The sequence below is a fragment of the Python bivittatus genome, unplaced genomic scaffold (assembly GCF_059951505.1).
Source record: "Python bivittatus isolate LINGU-HERP-01145 unplaced genomic scaffold, Pbiv_v1 ctg000330_np1212, whole genome shotgun sequence".
NCBI lineage: Eukaryota > Metazoa > Chordata > Lepidosauria > Squamata > Pythonidae > Python > Python bivittatus.
In genome coordinates this window covers 23,207,433-23,229,221 of record NW_028277058.1, presented here as the reverse complement: position 1 = coordinate 23,229,221, position 21,789 = coordinate 23,207,433, and the positions used below count along the sequence as shown (strand labels likewise).

Here is a 21,789-nt window from a genome sequence, read left to right as displayed (position 1 = left end):
TTTCAAGTTTCTAAACTATCAAATTGATTTGTCAACTTGCACGCCAACTCAATTCCAGATGCCAATTTAAAAATTGTTTTTAGCTATTCAGCTACATAAAACAGTAAAAAAATAAGCTCATATAGCTAACAGGAGTGAATGCAACAAAGGTGTAAATATCTGGCAGACAGCCTTGGTATTTCCAGTAGAATATGAAGAAAATATATATGACTGTACATTCAGAGAAACAAAAAACAGAACAAAATTAAATCATTCTTTTATCTCTGTGTTAGCAATTAGCCAATCTGTGATAGTTTTATTTCAACCAACCAGATGTTCTACTTTTTAAAAACTTAGTAACAATAATTTAAGGTTCCAAATGAGTTTCAAAGTTGGGGGGGCTAGCCTGTGTTTGCACCAGGTGAGGTAAAATGTGACCGCATTTTTGTGTATTCTACATTCAAATCACATTGAATGGATTGGATGTACTTTTTCTAGTCCGATGAGATACATTTCTGTTCTACACGGTAAAAGATTGCAGCAACATTTCAATATTCGAACATCTGCTATTTCGGTTATTTGTGGTGGCAATGCACTGTTGTTTGCAAATCAGCCTCTCATGAAATAACTGGATCCATATAAAAAAGAAATAACCGATGGCTTAGGAAAAGCGCAAAACCCGCAGGACAGACGAGGCGCCTAGCAGGACTGCACAACAGCTGGGTGACGGGAACAAGGCCTTCCGCTAGCAACTCAACAGAACTGGAGGGCGGCGTCTCCCAGCTGTAACCTCAGCCCTGTGCGAAGGATGCCTAATCACGTGACTTCCCAGAAGGGCGTGGTTGTGTACGAAAGCCCACCCTTTTCCAGTGCTGACTCGCGGTGTCCGTGAGCGGGAGGTGAGGGAGAGTTGTGGCGGCCGTTGATGAGAGAATCAAGCGGCGACGTCCTGAGCAGTAACGGCAGCGAGAAAGAAAGAAGGCGAGAAGAGCTGTGTGCGCGCGCGAGAGGCAGGCAGACAGACAGACAGACAGACAGGGAGGGGGGGACGCGTGCGTTTCCACCCGCAAAGGACAAAGAGCAAGCATCCCGGAGCGCGAGCGGGATCCTCTGCACTTACGAAAGCTTGCCAGTTTCTCAAGCATCTGGGCACTGTGGCCCTGCCCCTTTCCGGAGCCGGAGGGTCCGGAGCCGGTGGATCACTCCTCCCCCTTGCCTCTGGACCCCTGGAAAGAGAGGTAAGGGGGCGGGACGGAGGGAAGCACAGCTCCAATCTTGTGTCGCTACTTAGAAGGCGAAGCGCTGCCCCACCGAGCTGCGTCGCAGCCCGGTCCTGTGGGGAAGCGTGGGCGTGGGCGGCGAGGCGGAATCCTCCCTCAGCTTTTGTGGTGGTCTTCCTGGCATGCGTGCCGTGTTGCATGACCTTGGGCACGTCTCTTGGTTCTGGCGGCTCTGATAACTACCAAAGCGAAAAAATATGTATTTCAGATGATGATGATGATGATCCAAGTTGTGTCTTGTGACGGCTCGGGATGTGAACGAGAGTTTTAATGGTACAGTTCCTCTGTCCTTTCACGTGGATTTGCATCTTTTTAATAATTTTCGGTTGTGAAAGCAAAAGTAATGTCTCCCCACGATCGCCCCACAGTTTTGATTACTGTGCTACAACTACACTTAACATTTGTATGTTTGGTCTTAGCATAGGGTTGAGTTTCACCTATTAAAGATGTCTGATAAGCTTTCTGCCTCTTTAAAGACATAATACTGGGGCATTGGGTTGCCAATCAATTTAACAAAAGTGTTGGAAGACAAGCAGTACAGAAATGGCTGTACAATAATTTGCTGCAAAATCCTTGAGTAAGTGAACTAGGCAGGCAGCTATATTGTGCTAAGTCAGTTGCACAAAAACAGCGCACCATATCCCTATTATTATCAATACCCGATATAATTGTCAGTCATATAATTTGACTTACAGTACTACTTATTTCCTTTCTATTAATCAGTTCCCAGTTCTGCCTCACTACAAATTGTTTATTCTGCGAAGATATATTTCAGTGTTCATAAGCCATTATGAATACATATAACTGTTGATTGTGTAGAAATGTATTTGGAACCAAATTCCTTTGTTTCAGTGCTGGTAATTTCCACATATGCCATAATTTTAAGCACATTTTTTAATACGTAGCATATGTAAGCACAGAAATATTTGAAGATACAGTATAATCTAAATCAGGGATCTGAAACTCAAATGGTCATGAGGGTCATATGAGGACTAGTTCATTAGCTTGAAAGCAGCAACAGTAAAGCCTTTTCATAATTGATACAAAAGTCTACTGAATCAAAGATGAAGAGTATTACAGTATACCATTAAAGATAAATTTCTTAAATAAAAAAAAAACCTTGATTGTGAAAAGACCTGGTGTTTTGCTGTTTCACTTTGACCACTTATCTAGCAGTGTTTTTTCATTAACCAGAACATCAGTGTTCAGTATGGTTGTTGTTGAAAAACAATACAAACACTTAAATGTAATCATATGAATCTTGGCAGCATTTATCCTCTCAAGAAAAACAACTATGCCTGAATATTATTTCCAGTTCTGCCAAGAAATAAAAATGACATTGGGAGTTTACAAAGGAAAAAAAAATGTTTTGTCTTCAGTTTTACATTTATCACCTTTTCATAAGAAGCTATAAATGCAGCTCACTTTCAGATTGTTTTTAATGAAAATCAGGCTAAAAATTGATTAAATAAAATACATTACAGTGCACAGGGGAAAATGCCATGTTAACAGTAAGTCTTTAACTTATTGAAGTCTTCAGTTCTGGATGCAATGGTAGTCAGATTTAAAGATGAAATGGAATTGATGAAAGGATAAAATGTAATTGAGTCTAACAGAAATGAGGAAAAGAGAAAAATAGGGATGACAGTCCTTAGAGCTTGCAGTGTTAGCAAAGCACTAGTACTGGATTTCTTCAGTTTATTGTTAATTTTCTTTCACATTTACTCTGCGAATAAGGAGGGTCTCTGATGATTTTTTTAATGAAAGACTTTCTGTAACTTAGATCAGAAACTCTAGCTAAATGGATTGACGTATAAACAAAGTCACACTGAAGTCATTAAGAACATCTTATATTTGGAATTGCTTCCATTTTATATGTTTCAAATTCGATTTAACTAAGATGGCATAATTGGATAGCAATATAAATTAATCCAGCAAAGGATATTACTTCCACTGTTTTATGCTCTGTAACGTCAGAGACCACATAGCTGTTTCAAAAATCAAACAGATATTTAGCATCTTCAGCTTGTGTAGCTTTAAACTTCATGGTTTTTTGCAGTATATGGAAAGTGTTCTCAGATATGTAGTTTTGTTTCCTTTACTGTCTAGCTGTTAAAAAGATGAGGCAGAAAGGCCCATGCATCTGTCATCATATGGATATGCTTTAACCTTCCATCATTTGGTTGCATTTTTTTACATAGTTTCTCACCCTTTGTTGTAGAAAGAAAGAAAAAAAACCACACCCATCATCCTTTGCTGAATTGCACCCCTGAGTTGTGTCAAAATGTCTTTCAATAGAGAGATTTCAGTGAGTATAACCTGGGATGGCCAGTTATTTTTTCTTGTTAGATTTCTCAAGTATATCAGGTTGAGATGGTGGTTAAGCATTGTATTTGATAACATATTTTTTAAAAATACAAGTTAGTCCTTACAGAGGTTTCTGGAGGTTTTACAGATATTTTAATGACATGTTAATTATCTGTTTTAATTGTAGAATAAATGCCATGATTCCTGTACAGTTGTTAAAGTTACTTTATTTTCTTATTGAATACATGTACTTAATTACCTTAATAATCTTGCCTAATAGAAAACACTAGTGAATATTTAAGGATTAGGATACCATGTATGGTCTTGTCATATCCTTAGTTTTCTGTTTAGGGATTTGCATGGAGACTTATAGGATTTCTCACACAGCATGCCAAACAATTGGCTGTTTATTCTTGGTTTTGTTGTTGTGTCCTTACGTTTTTAAATGGGGGTAATATAGTAATGTGGGAGTAATACTGTTTTAATTGGTTTTAATCCCATTATGGATATTTTAATTTTTGTTTACATAGTCTGTAAGAGTTGTTTGACTGTGGCAGGGTAAGCATATAACAAATAGCTGTAAAAGAAAACCCCTCAGTTGACTCAGTTCACACATCACAACAACCCATAAGCCTTGGTTCCCAACCCATAGTGGCTGGGTTCATATATTAATATCATGCAAATCATGTTGTAGCTTCATGTGTTGTGTATGGAGCCAACTATTATTTTTGGCTGTAATATAATTAGCAAAGTTTTGTAACTCTGAGCTTTAAAATATCTCCATGAGTCTACTTGTCTGATTAAATCTAACGTCAAAATTGAAATGATGGCAACATTCCAAAGAAAATTAGTTACACCACTGAAATTAATTGCAAAAAAAATTCTAATAAAGTAATTTTCTGTAGATTTGGGCACATATTTTCTTTGTTTCTTTTGTAGTATTAACAATGATTAAATAGCAGATTATGTTTGTGTTTAATCCTCTTAATGATTTTAGCATAGTTACCCTTATTGTGTTGTTGTACAGTAGAGCAATTCTAAGAAGGAGGCGCATATTGTGATTTATTTACTAGCAGGTGCAGTGCACTGGACTTCTCAAAGTTTGCTAATTGAAAATTATGTGAGGGGAAATCAGAAATCTACCAAACACCTTCCCAAGTACAGTGGTACCTCGGGTCACGAACGCTTCTGTTCACGACCAATTCGGGTCACGAACAGCACCGTTTGCAAAATTTTGCTTCTGTTTGTGAACTCCGCATCAGGTGACGAACAGGATCCGTGGCCATTTTCCCTGCCGTGACACGTGGTCGTGGCTTCCTGTAGGGAGGGGGACTCTCCCTCCAAGCAATAACCGCCTCCCCACCCGCCTTCCTGTCCTCCACGCCAGAAGTCGCCTCGAGCAAGGTTAGCATTCTCTCTCTTCGTACTGCACTGTACTGTATTTTGTTTCATATTTTTGTGGTTTTAAAAAAAAATACATATGGTTCAGAACGGATTAACCTTAATTACATTGAACCTTATGGGAAAATTTGATTCAGGACGCGACCAAAATCGGTTGGCGATCAAATTCGTAAGGGTCAGAACGGATTAACCGTATTTACATTGAACCTTATGGGAAAATTTGATTTGGGTCGCGACCAATTCGGGTCGTGACCAGAGTCGCAGAATGACTTAAGTTCATGACCTGAGGTACCACTGTACAGTGAAGAAAGTAATTCCCCTATAAGTTTCATATTCAGTCTTGTTATCATTCTGTTTGTATAAGGAAACAATAATGACATTTTTCTATTGTCAGGCAGAGATATCGTCTTCAAAAATGAAACAAGTGCTGTGAGAATGTTGAAAAGCATTAAGGCTGCAGGAATAAAAAATAAATGAAAAAATATTAAGCTAGGAATGTGGGTTGTTTAGAATAGTTGTGTGACTTGTTTAAGATTTCATTTCAGTTTCACTCTTCAACATGTCACCATCATTCCCATACAAATCTCTAAAATACTCCTTCTGGCATTCTCTCATTTCAGTTTCATCCAAAATCATGTCATCACTTTCTTAATTCTAATTTTCCTTGCTGCTTGTATAGCCCTTTCACCTCCTTCCAAACATTTTTTAAAAATTTTAATCTCTTTGATTCTGCATAGCCTTTTCTCTATATACACATTACATTTTTAATCCTAACCTTTTACAGAAATTATATTCTGTGTATTTTTCCTCACCCACAGTTTCTTTCACTTCATCGTGCCATCAAACATCCTTTTTCATACTTTATTTTACACTTTATTCCAAGAAGCTTCCATATCATCTTTCTTAAGCTCCACTTTCCATTCATTCTGTTGGGAGACAGATTAATCTTTTTCATACTGGACTCATACATTCTTTTCTTACATTCATTCTTTCAGAAAGATTTCTTTCACTTCTTTCCTTCTGTGTTTATTTTTTCCCAGATCCTCCCTTGACCCTACAAATAATGGTCAGTCCCATATTTAGAAGTTCTTGCTCCCCTCAGATCCTTCATTAATTCTCTATCTTCCATAAAACAGTCAAATCAGTCATGCTGTTGCATTCATTTCTTTGCAGTGTATATGTGTAATTTATACTTAAACTAGATATTCAAAGAGACCTTTTACTAAACAGATCTCAACCTGTTACTATTCTCATTTATTCTTAGTTGTGTGAATCATCCAATCATTTTTTTTTTCTGTATTCATCTCTTTCTCACCCATCATTTTGTGCAAGCTGAAAGATAGCATCCCTCTCCCTGACTGCATTCTTTCAGAATACTGGACAATTTTCTCTCCATCCTTGGTTCTTTATCACTATTCATGAGAGCATAACATGCAGTTATCATCAACTTAAGAATTCCTTCTTTCATACACACCCACAACAGTTTAGATGATTCCAGTTAATATATTTTAGCCCTTTTATTCATAATTAAACAGATACCTTCATTTTTGGGTATATATTCTACACAATTTAATGTAATATAATTTAATTTATTGGATGTTGAAGACACCCAACTCCAAAAAGTCTGGATGGCTTACAGTATTTAAGATATGTAGTTTAAAAAACATGACAAAACTTCATCAGTAACATTCACAGAAGATTCAGCAGGGTGTCCATAAACACCCTAACCCCATGCCTAGAAACAGAACCAGGTCTCCAGAACACTTGGAGAGTGAGAGCCACACCCTAACCTCATGCCTAGGAACAGAGCCAGGTCTCAAGAGACTTCCAGAACACTTGGAGACTGGGGGCCATACATATCTCTAGGGGGATGTTGTTCCAGAGGGCAGGAGCTATGAGAGAGAAGGCATGCTTCCTCGATACCACAAGATGACAATATTTAATAGAGGAGGCCTGGTTCAGACCATGTTCATTCAGATCTATTATATTCTTCCCCTTTTTATTTTGCCCTGGTTATAAAGTGCAGAGGCTCTTTATAAGTGGGGAAAATAAGATTGCCGAATTGTGACTGTGGGGCTGAAAAACAAACTGTCCAACATATAGTGACAGAAGGCCAAAACAGAGCCTATCATGGAGATTTCGTTGACTTCCTGGCTCTGACAAATGAAATAAAAAGTTATATTTGTAATCTAGACATATTTATAATTTTATATTTTATATTTCATATTTTGTATTTTATTTCTTGTGTTTTTATTCTACTGAATTGCGATGTGAATGAAATAAATATTCTTCCCCTTTCTCTTACTTTCACAAACACATAAAATACCTTTTCTTTTTTAATTTTATTTGTTCATTCATTTTCATTAGCATTTATTCCTCTTACAAATCTCAGTCTCCTATATGTCATATTTGTCAACAGATGGGCCTATTAATATTAACCAATACCATATATCATGGCTTCGTTGAACCAAGGCTTTCATATAATGTTTTTTAATAAAATAAAGAATAGAACTAGGTTGCCAGCCTTAGTTGTATCCAAACTACATGCTATGTTCTGCGCTAACAATAAGGACACAATGTCAGTCACTTTTCTTACATTCTGGTTAACGTTGCATAAGTGCAACCAAAGCCCTGTTTCATCCCAAACATGCTCATGCTATTTTCTAATTTGAAGGTTACCCTGCAAACCAATGTACTGTTGCCAGCAACCCACGAATAAGGAAGCAACATACTCAGGATATACAGGATCTTTCTGATTTTGTGTATATGTAACATTAATAACCTCATAATTCTATAGAATGTTTTGTTCTACAATAAGCCTTTATCTGAAGGGCTACCTTTTTCCAAATAAAGTAGATGTTAAGCTCACTATTTGAGCTACTTCTCCATGCCCACCTTCAGACATTTGGCGAGTGGCAAGCAGGAAAAGGGCATCTTCTGTAAAGAGGTTCAGCAGGTCAAATTGGAATGCTTTCTAAGCTTCAGGTGGAGATTGTTCAGATATTTTAAAATCTTTAATTCTGATGATTCTGCTAAAGACCGATACTGTTTTTAACCTAATATACCAATTATTTTGTCTTAATGTTTTGGATTGTTGTCCTTTGAATTTAAGCACAAATTTATTTGTAATATATTTTAAATAAACCATGCTGAAAAGATTGAACAACAGTTGTATTATTTACCATGATAAACACTAGGCAGCATTTGATAACCATTTTAATCTTCACTAAGAAGGAGACTTGAAGAGTGCTTCTGTAATTGTCCATAATCAAGAAGAGGAAAGAGAGAGAAGATTGTGATGTCAGAGATTCATCTAAATCTTTTTTCTATGATTAATAGAAAATCAGCTTTACTTTGTTCAGTGTATTGTTTTACTGGTGTATTGAATTTCTACTAGGAAGGAATTGTAATGTTCATAGATTACTCATTAATTTGTCCATGCTATGTATTCCTTTGAATTTATCTGGAATGTATTAAGATTGGTGAAGAAATGTCTAGAGATATGCCTCATTTCTGAACTGAGGCCTCTTGCACTATTCTTAGACAATCTCAAGATATCTAAGAAAGAAGTAATGCATCTTTAGGAAATGTGTGATTGTGCTGTACTAATCTTAAGCTTATCTGTTAGAAGCATATAGTATACGTAGGACGTCAGATATTAGAACTGTTCATAAAGGTTTCTTCCAATCCAAAAACACTGTTTTTGTTTAACGCAAGCAATGTGGCTACCTGTTGTAATGAGGTTGCATAAACTACAGCTGTTTGCTATGGGAGTTGATGCAATCTGCTGTGCTGCTGACAGTCATAAAAAAATGAACTTGGAATTGTTATTTTCTGATTAGGTATTGTTTTTCAATAAATGATTTGGCCAGCAACTAGTATTTGGTAATCTATAGAAACTTTCTGACCTCTCAACTTCTTGATACTGGTGGTATGTCAGGCTTATTATAAAGAGACAGTTTTTTCCCCTTGTAAAATATCTATGTCTGTATGAATTCTCAAGATACTTCTCTTAACTGTTTACTTGTGATGTAGTGGCCAGTAATAGACCTTATAGTTCAACTCTTTGCTGAATATTGAATGGGTAGTCAAGCTTCTGGAATTACCATTTCAGCTGGGAGTTCTGCATATACAAAGATTGATTTTAATAGCTTTTGGAATTTCTTTGTAGATTACAATGCTTACAATAGTATCACAAGATAGCATTCTGTAAACTGGTTTTCTGATTTCTGATTCTTTTTTCTTCCTACTTTAGAACATATTTTTGCAAATTTTGCAAAACTGTACCTAAAACATTATTAGATGTTCCCTTAAGAAAAATGTTTCTTTCCCAAAGTTCACATTTTCTATTAATTTCTTTAGAAGATGAAAGAAATCTTGTAGACCTGACATAAATTAACATGTTATTAACATGTTATTAGGGATGAAAAATGTTAATGATTCCAATATTCACTTTAAGCTTGTTCATAGTAATTCCTTAGATCATTTTTGCAAACTGTGAGAACTATTTACATTTCCTGTACCTTTATAAACAATCATAACTCTGCATAAATAGAAATGGTAATCAGGGTAGCTTTTTAAAAAAAAAAAATTACTTGTGGTTTCTATGGAAAATGGAGGAAAGTGGTCTTGATGATAAAAAATGAGAGCTTACATGACCAGAGTAGATTCCCTACTCCTGACACTACTCAATTCACGTGGAATGGAACTACTAATATACAACATTGTGTAGAACATTTAGAATGCCTAAACAGGGCTCCCAGTTTTTATAAAAATAAGATTATTTGTTTTATATATGTCACAAAGGTAAGATAAATCCTCACTCCTACATAAAGTCAAGTTATTCAAGAAAATATATACATGATTTTTTTTCATTTAATTAATATAATATTGGCAATTTCTAATTAAAATACACTAAGTGATTAAGGCTGTGGTTAATTTGAACAGTTTAGTGACTGAGCATTTGTTAATCTGTGTTTTTGCCCCAAACATGGGATACAATGTTCATTTTGAATTATCTGCCCCTTTATACTTCAGTTTGGTTACCAGGTAGGAAGGAGGAATAAGCATCAAGTGAACTCTGAGTTAGTTGATACTTACATAAGTAGCTTGAACAGAAGGCAGTGCCTACCTATTTTATATGGGCAAAGTATTCAGAAGATTGTAAAGAAAATGTCTTCTCTTTCTTCATTCAGACAGAGAGAGGATGACATCTCAATTGCAACTGCTGTAGTTACTTTTAGTTATTTGGGAAGGGAATTAACTGTGAAAAAAGATGCATACCTGCATATTTATTGATTGCTCCTTAGAAATGTATTAATCTGCTTTTAATCTACTCAATTTAATCTACTCAAATGGGCACAAGCAGGTTTTTGTTTATGTGCTAACAGTGATTTCCTGCTGAGATCTCTGTCTTTTCACAATGATTGCTATGATGAAACAGTTTATGTAACATAATTTCCTTTTGGGTATTGCTTTAAAAAGTTTGGGGTAAAAATGTTGTATTAAATATAATCAACATACGACTCATGCAAAATATGTTTATAGTGAAGAATATTAAATGCTGTTTGGTAATACCATTGCTGTCTGATACAGAGAATGCCATGTAGGTTACAGATTTCACAGTTTCCTATGACTGCAATAGTATAGTCAACTTTTGAAGTCAGTAAACAGGATGCTCAAAATTGAAATGGCACAGTTACAGAGGAAATGTTACTGAATAACTTCTTGCTCAAGTGTTTATATGAATTTCGTTGCATTATATGCTGTGAAGGATTTCATTTTAGTCCTTTAAACTATAGAAATAGTTCCTAGTATAATATAACAGGAGTCAGGAAAAGCATGGGAGAAATAGTGGAGAATAATTATTCTTGCTATGGAAAAGCATAATCTTTATTCCTTTTCCTTTTTATAATTAATTGATATCTAGAGACAGACTACAGGGAAAACTGGCAGTTACAAATCATGTTTTGCTAAGTTAAATGCAATATTGTGTGAAAACAAGTATATCCAGGGTAGATGTATTACTCCAGGAGGTCTCTTGGCTTCTGTACTCATCTTAAAAGGAGTTAAACAAGTGTGTGTCCTTGCTTCCCTTCTGTTTAATTGTTACATTTACTGTTAATGGTCTAGAACAGTGTTTTTCAACCTTGGCAACTTTTAAGATATATGGACCAACTCCCAGAATTCTCCAGCCAGCATGAAGTCTGCACATCTTAAAGTTGCTGAGGTTGAGGAACGTTGGTCTAGAACTAGGGTTTTCAAACTTTTTTAGGCTATGGAAACATTGAAAACAAAACAAAAATTCCAGAACACTGATTAAGAGACAAAACACTGGTGATAGAAAACTGGTAATAAAATGAAACTTGTGCTTGTTGTAATTTATTTATACAAATTTATATATTAAAATTATTTGAATTTCACAGAAATGGATGCCCCAATTATAGCACTAGAATTCGTTTCACCTGTTGTACTATCTGCAATTGTACCAGCTTGTAGCTGATGATCCTTATCTTGAAAAATGTTCACATTACATAAATATGTATTAGGCCTAATCAAAAAACAAGCTAAAAATATGCATATGCTGAGGATGAATATGACAGTTTAATATTGTGAAGCTGAAAAATTATGCAGCAGAATCATCATTGGTGATGTCACTTAGAATGAATTCTTTACTTAGAAATACTGATAGTCTGGTATGCATAAACATAACATGCAGCATAATCAGAAATAATGGATTAATATAGTGAAAATAAATTTGATTTTTCCCCCAGTATAAATACCTGGCCGAAGCCACTTAAGCACCCGTCCTCTTCCTTACTTTACAAATACAGTTCTCATATATGCTTACTCTGGAGGAAGTCCCACTCCAAGGGGATTTGAGGCACATATGTACTGCAGTTGAGCAGTGCAATCCTAAGTTTATTAATTCCTACATAGGTCAATGGATGTATCCTAAGTAAGTTTGCACAGAATGCTGACTTAATAGTAAGCTGACCTCTTGGGGACATGCCCATACATACACACAAATAGGTCTGCAACATAGAAAGAGTACATTACTTCCAGGAGTCTGCAGCTCTTGAGCTTTTAACCTTTAAAAAATCATCCTGTCACTTTTCACTCCATTTAGGACAAAGTGATAATCAGATCAAAATCAGGAAAAGGATTTAGGCTGTGAAGAAGGGAGGGACTCACTATGGTTGGTTTTGTGCTGCCAAGTAAATTAGAAACTCCCACTGGATTTTAAGATCTCTCTGCTTGTGAAGTTTCTCACCATTCAAGAGCACTGGTCCATTTTAGCTTCCTTAGCTGCCCTTTAAAAAAAAGACAGGCTGCTTAATGCCTGGAGAAATGTTTATTACAGTTGGAGGCAGGTAGGAAGTTGGGTTTTGTGTGTGTGCATGTGGGAAGAGAGAAGATTCAAGTGGTGGTGAGGGAAAGGCAACCAGATGTCTCCTACATGTATTGCTTGCTTGTTTTGACAACAAACTCAGGTGATGTACAGGTAGTCCTCACTTAATGACCCTAATTGGGACCCTTCAATAGAGTCAGTAAGCTCTAGCAGTGAATTTATTTATTTATTTATTTATTTATAAACAAAGGCACATTAGTTGTCTTCACAGTTGGAAAATAAATTGTACTCACATTGTACAAATGAAAGACTTCAAAAACCTAGCTGTCATGTTTTAGTCATCTGTAGGTTGGAAGAAAGAAGCAAGCAGTACCACAGCTTGGCTCCCAAAGAGCTTCCAATGCCATAATTTGATTCATTAGCCACAGCGGAAGTAATTTAAAATATTTAAATTATTGAACCTTCTGCTTTATGGAGCTCAGCTCTGTTTATTAGGACACAAGAGCTTTAGAAGCAACTCATCCTGAATTCTTAAAGAGTTATGCTTCCCACTGTCTACCAAAATGCTCTTCTCTGGCTGGAATGTGACTTCATCTCCATAAAATCTGCCAACTAAGTAATTGCTAAAAATAGAGGTGTGCAATATTCAGAACCAAAGCAGGCAAAGGTGCTTTTTTTCTGGTGTGGGGCACCACCACTATTCCTCTCAGCAGCTCTTTAAAGGAGGTATGTTTTTCCCTAGATTCACACAGTAGCTGTGTGGGCTCAGGAAATTATGCCTTTGACTTCAGAAGATGTCAACAGTGAAATATTGTACCCTGTCTCTAATCCTAATGCCTCTTGAACTCAAGTATTTTTCTGAGCCATGCAGCTTTTATGTGAGCCCATGAAAAAGAACAACTATCCTAGACCTGAAGCACCTTTGCTTGCTTCAGATACAAATACTGCACACCTCTGATTAAATCTAGACTTTTTGGAAGAATGTTTGCCCAGTTAATCCTCTCTGATAACTGTGTGTCTTTCTGTAAGAAGACAGCGTCAAGTCCCTTACATCCCCTTGCATGATCAACAAAACAGGAATTGCAGAGATTTTAATGAGTTTTAATGCAAGAATTAGAGGTAAAGTACAGAGGCTTGTAAACTCCAATAGGAACCTTAACCTTTTATTAGTCAGGTTATTAAAGCAGAGTCTCTTTTGAAAGTTTCAAATCTCTTCTTCGTGGGCTTTCTGCAACCTAGACTCAGATGCAGATCTAGATAAGCTACTACACCCTCCAATTTTTAATTGCATTTATGTCTAGAAATCCTTCTTTCTTAGCCTCTTCACAATATCTCGTACACAGTCTTGCATCTGAGTTACTGTGGCTTATCAGCTCAATTCTTGATCATATGGCAGCTTGAGAGAGCCTCTTAGAAATCAAGCAGTGAGCCCTTGACTTGGATCTAACAAAAGATAGGAGCAAAGATCCTTACTAATGTGATAGAGCCTGTATGGCAGACCTTTTACATTATATCATTATCTTTTAAATATCCCTTCTGTCATGCACAAGATAACTTTCAATGGCTGTACTCAGTGTTTTGCCAACTATGGTTTTAAAGAGAAGATTTAATAATATAATATAGTGATACCAGATCATCTCTTTCATTGTCTCGCAGGACAATTTAAATAATATTGTGCTTTATATCAACACTTATGTTTTAAATAATAACACCCTTATTAATCAGCTATTTGGGTCAGCCTAATCAACAAAACAACTTTTTAAATATATTATTATGTAGGAATATCTAGGAAGATTGCCAAATGTTGTTTAATTATAATTGTCATAGGAAAAGCATTATATTGCATCTGGTTATGATAAGGGTCTGCCTTTAATTATGCAACTTTGTTGATTGATTTACTCCTGTCCTATTGATTTCAGTCCATTCCATTGCTTTTCTTTTTCTTATAGAGTTAATTTCCCATTTTGTTTTTATTTGATTGTATTGTAATTGATGTTTTGGTGTTTGCTAATAAATAAACACAGTATCATTCTTATCTTGAGAAAATATAATCTTGCTTCTTGTGTTCAGTCTTTTAATAATTCAAGAGAATATTTTAGGATAATTGCATTCAGATCTGGCATGTGGAAAAGTTGCTGTATCAAGTTGCTTCTGTCAAATAGATCATTGCCTTTTTTTAGAAATCTTATTCTATTCCTGTATGTTTTTCCTACTTTTTTATTCCTTTTTATTCTTAATGGGATCTCTCATACCATTATCCTTCAAAGAAGTTCAGTTTTCCATATCAAATATAGTTATTTTTCCCTTTTTTTTTTGGTAGACTGAAGAATGGAAGGACTTTAAGGGAAAGAAAAGCTGTGCCCTCAGCATGGAAATTGCTTCATTTGAAGGGGACTCTGATAGAGTTTCGGTGAGTAATTTTGTACAAAGTAGTTGGCAAATAATAAACCTATAGAGAAGGAATTTCCTTAAATATATGCATACATACAAAAATACATTCCTTTCTACAACTAATTTTAACCAAGGTCTTCTTTTAGATAAACAATCTTATGCCCTGCTTCAAACCTACATCCTTCAGTAATGTTACTTAAATTTTTAAAATGAATAAAATATATGAATAAGAGAGCTAGTTTGGTGTGGTGGTTAAAGGTACTGATCTTGGAAACCAGGAGACTATGGGTTCTAATCCTTCAGAACTTTGGGCCAATCACTCTCTCTCAGGCCTAGGAAGAAAGCAGTGGCAAACCTCTTCAAATAAAGTTGCCAAGAAAACTGCAGGGACTTGTTCATGTGGTCTGCATGAGTCAAGACTGACTCGAAGGCACCAACCCCCCCCCAATCCCCTCCCCAACTAAAACAAATCAAACCATTTCTGGGTTTAGAAAAAAATATTATCTTCAATTATTTTTAATGTCAAAATATGTTTCAGTAATTAGCAGAAACTGCTTACTTTACACAAATTCTTGAATTCTAAACAGTGTTGAAGATACAGCAAAACATAGATTACTTTCAGTGTCTTGTTTGCATGGTGCTTTATTTTTGTACCCATAAGTGCAGAAAAAATAGCTACATAAAAGTATGTCAGTGAAATTGGAATAATGACAAACATATTCCTATTTTGAGTAAGATTTATATGATATGAAGAGAAACCAGAGTAGACTTAATACAATAAGCAAGCTATACAGTATCCAAAATATCTTTACTTAAACTATTGGATTGGGTCCAGAGTGAAAATATTCTTGTTGAGGAACAGGCAGGATTTAAAGGGGACTATTCAGCCTTAGACCACTGTCTGGTCCTGCACCATTTAGCTGAAAAATACACTTTTTCCTCCTCAAGATGGCACTGCAGATGGCGGCCTCAGTGAAACGCTCCCTGGTGGGTTTGGTGTTTTTCTTTATATCCTGCAGTTCATTGCAGATTACATATTCTAGAAATGAACTTTTAAATATCGGACAGCATTTCGGAATTACACAATTCCTCCTGTTTTTTGTGGCTGGGGAAGTGCTGCTGCCGACTTTTTGACCGCGGGGGCGGCAACTTCCCTTGGTTTCGTTGGTGGCTTCGTCGACAACAGCTTGGGAACTAAACGAAACGAAAACACGAGATGCAGATGAAGGGGAAAGCGAGACAGAATTTTGATAAGACTTAGAAAGCAACAAATAGAACTCCTCTCCCCTCGATATATTTGACAAATATACGCTCACTAGTCAACAAAATGGATGAGCTACTCATTTTAAATCAGAATAATCCTGACTTTTCAGTGCTGCAGCCCTTTGCTTCACTGAAATGTGGCTTAATCACGTAATGGAGGATAGATCTCTACAACTTTCGGGCTTTCATCTTTACAGAGGAGATCGAGCTACAGAGTTATTGGGTAAACAAAGGGGAGGTGGAATTTGTTCTTAACATTAACATTCGCTGGTGTGAAGATGTTAACATTCTACATAAATTTTGCAGCATCCATTTAGAGACTTTAGCTATTAATTGCAAGCCATATTATGCTCCACGTGAATTCTCCTCGTTCATCCTGCTTGGAGTTTATATACCTCCTGCTTCCTCAAATAGCACAATACAGATCTTAGCAGACCAGATAGTTGGCATAGAACAGAAATACCCGGACTCTTTACTTATTGTTTTAGGAGACTTTAACAGTACTAATCTTACTTACGAGTTGCCCAGATATATACAATATGTCAGTTGTCCTACTAGAGGCAAGAATACATTGGGTCATTGTTACACTATATTAAAAGGAGCCTACCGCTCTATACCACGTGCAGCAATTGGATTGTACTAGATCATTGTAGTCTAGTATTGACTAGAATGTTTTTGAAACTGCCTCAGCAGATTTGGATGAGTATACTGACGCTGTGACATCCTACATTAGTTTTTGTGAGGGCATGTGTGTGCCCACCAAAAACATACATATATATATATATATATATATATATATATATATATATAATAACAATAAGCCGTGGTTCACAGCAAAGCTCAAGCAGTTGCATCGTGCCAAGGAGGAGGCCTATAGAAATGGGGACGGGATTATGTATAATCAGGCCAGAAATGTACTTACGAGAGAGATTAAGGCAGCAAAGAGAAATTATTCAGAAAAGCTGAAAAATCAACTTTCAGCAAATGATCCTGCAACTGTGTGGAAAAGCCTAAAGAACACCATTGGCTACAGCAACTCACCTCTCTTGATTGAAGAGAGTCATCAATTGGCAGATGACCTCAATATGTTTTACTGCAGGTTTGAGAAGAAACAACTGCTGCCTGCTACTACTAATTGTATTTCAGATACATCATTAGCATCAAACTTCTCTACCCCTATTCCCAATTCCCTTGGTCCCTTACCTCTGGTGATCCTAGAAAAAGAAGTGTTAGGTTTGTTTCAAAAACAAAAGATTGGAAAAGCTCCAGACCCAGATGGTGTGATCACCTCCTGTCTGAAAGCTTGTGCAGAACAACTGGCTCCCGTTTTTACACACATTTTTAATAAATCGCTGGAGCTGTGTTATGTCCCTTCTTGCTTTAAAAGCTCTATAGTCATTCCAGTTCCTAAGAAATCCTCCATCAGTGAGATGAATGACTACAGACCTGTTGCACTGACATCTGTAGTTATGAAGACCTTTGAGAGGTTAGTGCTGGCTCACCTGAGAACCATCATGGATATCCTGCTAGATCCATTGCAATTTGCTTACCAAGGAAATAGGTCAGCAGATGATGCTATTAACATGGCCTTACATTATATTCTGCAACACCTTGAATCTCCAGAGTCCTACACACGAGTTCTTTTTGTGGACTTTAGCTCAGCATTTAATACTATTATTGTGATGGAATGGTTTTGTGAAGGCCGCACTCAGGGAGATAAGCATTTCCTTAGCCCCCAGCAAGAGCCTGGGAAGGTTAAGAGGATGAGACTGGCACCACCCTAAGGAATTTGCGGTGTTTGCTTGCTGGCTTGGGAAGTTTAGATTGAGTCTGGCAAGATTCTGTCTTGTGGGTGAAAGCTAATAAAAGCTATTGAACTAGACCTGTACTGTCTTGTGGAGTTCTTTGGGTTGAACCCGACATCAATCAGGACCCGCAGTTTACTCACCAGGTCTGTCTGGTGTAGTGCGACCCCGCAAAGAACCAAAGATGACAAACTCCTAGATCTTAAGGCTCCCCGTACCCACAGCCACTCCATCTTACCAGGGTTCAGTCGAAGCCTGTTGTCCCCCATCCAGGCCCCCACAGCCTCCAGGCACCGCAAGAGGGCAGTCACAGCGTCACTTAAGACACCTGGGATGGTGCCGCATGATCTCACCCAACGGTTTCATGTAGATGTTAAATAGGAGCAGTGAAAGCACTGAACCCTGAGGCACCCCACAAAGTAGGGGCCGAGGGCTGGACCTCTCGCTCCCTATCAACACCGATTGGGTTCGGCCTTGGAGAAAGGAGCTGAACCAGCACAACACTGTGCCACCCAGCCCCAACTCCTGCAGCTAACCCAAAAGGATACCATGGTCGATGGTATCAAAAGCCGCCGAGAGGTCGAGAAGAGCAAGGATGGATGAACTCCTCGCATCCCGCTCTTGCCAGAGATCATCCAAAAGTGCAACCAATGCTGTTTCTGTCCCATAACCAGGCCTGAACCCTGACTGATAGGGGTCCAGATAATCCGTTTCCTTCAGGATTCTCTGAAGCTGCCGCATGACCACCTTTTCCACCACCTTCCCTAAAAAGGGGAGGTGGGAAACTGGATGAAAATTGTCCAGAAGGGTGGGGTCTAGTGACGGTTTCTTGAGGAGTGGGCGGACCAAAGCCTCTTTAAAAGGCTTCAGAAACACCCCCTCCTGCAAGGATGAATTGACCACCGCCAGAACCTACCCTAAGGTCACCTCCTTGGTAGCTTTAACTAGCCAGGAGGGACAAAGATCTAAACCACAAGTAGTCACACTGACAGCCCCGAGGACCCTGTCCACTTCCTCAGGGGCAGCAGGATCAAACCATTCCCAGAAACTGGGTAAGAGCGCTCCCTGGGCAACTCCCCCGGACCTGCTCCACGCTTGGCTTCCAACTGAGAACGGATCTGAGTGATTTTGTCCATCAGGTGTTCAGCAAATTCCTCTGCACGACCCTGCAAATAGTCCTCTGCCCCCCCTTTTCCCAGGAGGGACCGAGTGACCCTAAACAGGGCTGCAGGGCGACACTGAGGATGCAGTAAGAGCGAAGAAATAGCTTCTCCTTTTTAAAAGATGAATATATGTTAGTTAATAGCCACAGTACTATCTTTCCTCTAATTCTCCTCTTCTGACAGCATAGTTTTAATATAATGTTGTTATTTTATTTTATATTATTATTATTATTATTATTATTATTATTATTATTGATGCTATGCAAACACATTGAGAGCTCTTTGCACCGAAGTCAAATTCCTTGTATGTTTACATACATACTTGGCCAATAAAGCTATTCTATTCTATTCTATTCTATTCTATTCTATTCTATTCTATTCTATTCTATTCTATTCTATTCTATTCTATTCAATTCAATTCAATTCAATTCAATTCAATTCAATTCAATTCAATTCAAAGGCACCCTTTCTGCATCCTTTGTAGATTTCAGATCAGCTTTTGATCTGATTCCAAGAGAGAGGGTATGGGGAAAACTTCAGAGATATTCAATGGATAAAAGATTGTTCCTTTTTATTCTTATTATTAATATTATTATTTTATACTTTTAACACCTCATTGAGAGTCATATGCTCCCCCTGGAGGCAACTTTCTGGAGCTGTTTCTACCAAAAGAGGGCTGTGGCAAGGGTGCGTTCTTGCCCCTTTACTTTTCAATCTGCATATTAATTCAATAATTCAGGCTCTCTTATCTTCTACTTATCACTCTCCAATGTTAGCACATTGTGCAATTCCAGCCTTGCTATATGCAGATGATGTAGTGATTTCATCTGCCTCCCAGGTGGGAATGAGAGGGTTCCTATTGCCTAAAATAACAACTATTAGTAATTTTTTTAAAAACCTAAATTGTTAGTCCTTGCACAACACAACAGTACAATGCATAAATGGCAATGGGACCCCAATACAGTGGGTACATAGTTCGAAATATCTTGGGGTGCAGTTTCAAGCTTATCTTGGGGCACACATTTCTTTTATCAGGCAAGTGTTGCCCAGTGTAGCTCCACAGCTGTCTTAAGATTCTTCCGTTCAAAGGGGGCACATTTTATTCCTGCAGCTTGCAAGGTTTTTCTTGCTGAGATTGTTTCTCAGCTTCTTTATGGTGTTCAGATCTGCATTTTTACAAAGTTTAATATCCTGGAAGCTGTCCAGTCCAAATTTGTAAGAGCTATACTTGCAGTTCCAAGATTCATCAAGAATGCTGCCTTATGGTTAGAGACAGGTTTGGTTTCTGTGGGTGCCAGAGTCGGGTTCTGTCTCATTAATTTCTGGTCGTAATTGATTTTTTCCCCTGTGGGTATAGCTCCACTGGTTCTCAGAGTCTGTTTTAAATCAGCCTGGCTAACAAGAGCTCATAGCAAATTCCAGTCTTTAGATTGCTCTTTGGAAAGTCCATTACGGTTTGAAAATGTCAAAAGTCATCTTAAGCAATGTATCTGGGAGATTGATTTTCAAACCAGTCTAAGCCTAATATCTAACCCCATGGTTCATGGATTTTTCCCAAATAGGCATGTGCCATTGTCTTATCTCTCCTCAATTCTAATTCTGAAATTTTATTTGGCCTTCACCTTGGCTAGGCTAGATGTACTATCCTCTGCGGTCCTGGGTGGTGATGGTACAAAAACATCTCTTGTCAGCCGTGTTTATGCCCATGTGGAGATGGCTCTATGGCATCCCTAAGCCACATGCTCCTTTGTTGCTCTCTTTACAGGGAATTTACATGGGATATATATCTATCCCATTTTAAAGAACTACCCTGGTAGAGAGCACAAAGCTTATCTGTCACTTTTTCTAACTTACCAGGACCCAGGCATATATTTCAAGGTTGCCCAATTTAGTGTCATCATTTGTTCTATTTGTCTTTCCTACGATTGAAGATCAGTACAATTTTTGGGGATTTCCACTGTTACCTGTACTATTGTTTCTTTATTAATTTATTTTATGCAATTTTATTTTATGTCTACTTCTTAGTTTTATTAATTATTATAGGTTTATGTATTTTTATTGTAGTGCTCTCTGGCCTAAAGGTCGTTATAAAGGTTTTTGATTTTATATAATGAATAAAAAGAGAAATATTTTAACTGGATCTTCTCAAAAGTTACTGGATGTGATTTTGGCAATGGACTCAAACTTGATTCCAAAAACTCCTCTTGGAGAAGTCCTAGCAAAGCCTGAACTGTTGGTGGTAAAAGAGTTCCCCATGAATTCCAAATAGAATTATTAGCAACAATATTTGGGAAAAATGAATCTGGAGGCTATGAGGGTCTGCACAGGATGAAACAGCTGAAGTTGAACCCATTCAAGATGGAGTTGCCATTTGTCCATTGTGATCCTCAGCTGGCTCCATTGTTGTATCTTGTAGAGGAGGCAGTACACCTAAGAGGAAGTCTGTAAATAGGGGGTTCTCCTGTATTCACAATACACAATCCTGTATGGGCAGGTAGAGGCCATGGACAGGAGGTCTTTTGCCCAGCTTTAGTTAGCATGCCAGTTGTAGCCCTACTTATAGCAGAAGGATCTTGCAAGAATGGCTCATGCTTTTATCCCCTTGCACATAGTGTCCTTGCATCACTGCTGCAATATTCACAACATATGGCTGCCTTTAAAAACTCCTGGAAGACTACATTTTGTGCAAAATGTGGCAGCCCACATATTGGCAGGTACTGATCATCAGGGACACAGAACACCTTTTTGCATGGATTGTATTTATCCAATTCTTTCATAAAGAATTTTACATTTGTCTTTGTTAAATTTCATTTTCTTGGTTTTTTTAAACCATTTTTCTAACTTATTAA

General features: G+C 37.5%; 1 protein-coding gene across 3 annotated transcripts in view; it reads left to right on the top strand.

Moving 5' to 3' along the window:
• Nucleotides 1–824: 824 nt before the first annotated feature.
• OSBPL8 (oxysterol binding protein like 8) overlaps nt 825–21,789 on the top strand; it is a 94,712-nt gene continuing 73,747 nt past the window's right edge. The window contains exons 1-3 of one of the 3 annotated variants that reach the window (XM_088141833.1): nt 825–1,217; nt 3,481–3,567; nt 14,639–14,728. In XM_088141833.1, the coding sequence (XP_087997959.1) occupies nt 3,544–3,567; nt 14,639–14,728 (114 nt within the window). In that variant the 5' untranslated portion in view covers nt 825–1,217; nt 3,481–3,543. Of the gene's footprint in view, nt 1,218–3,480; nt 3,568–14,638; nt 14,729–21,789 lie in introns of those variants that run through there. The other 2 variants (XM_088141834.1, XM_088141835.1) reach the window with 2 other exon arrangements.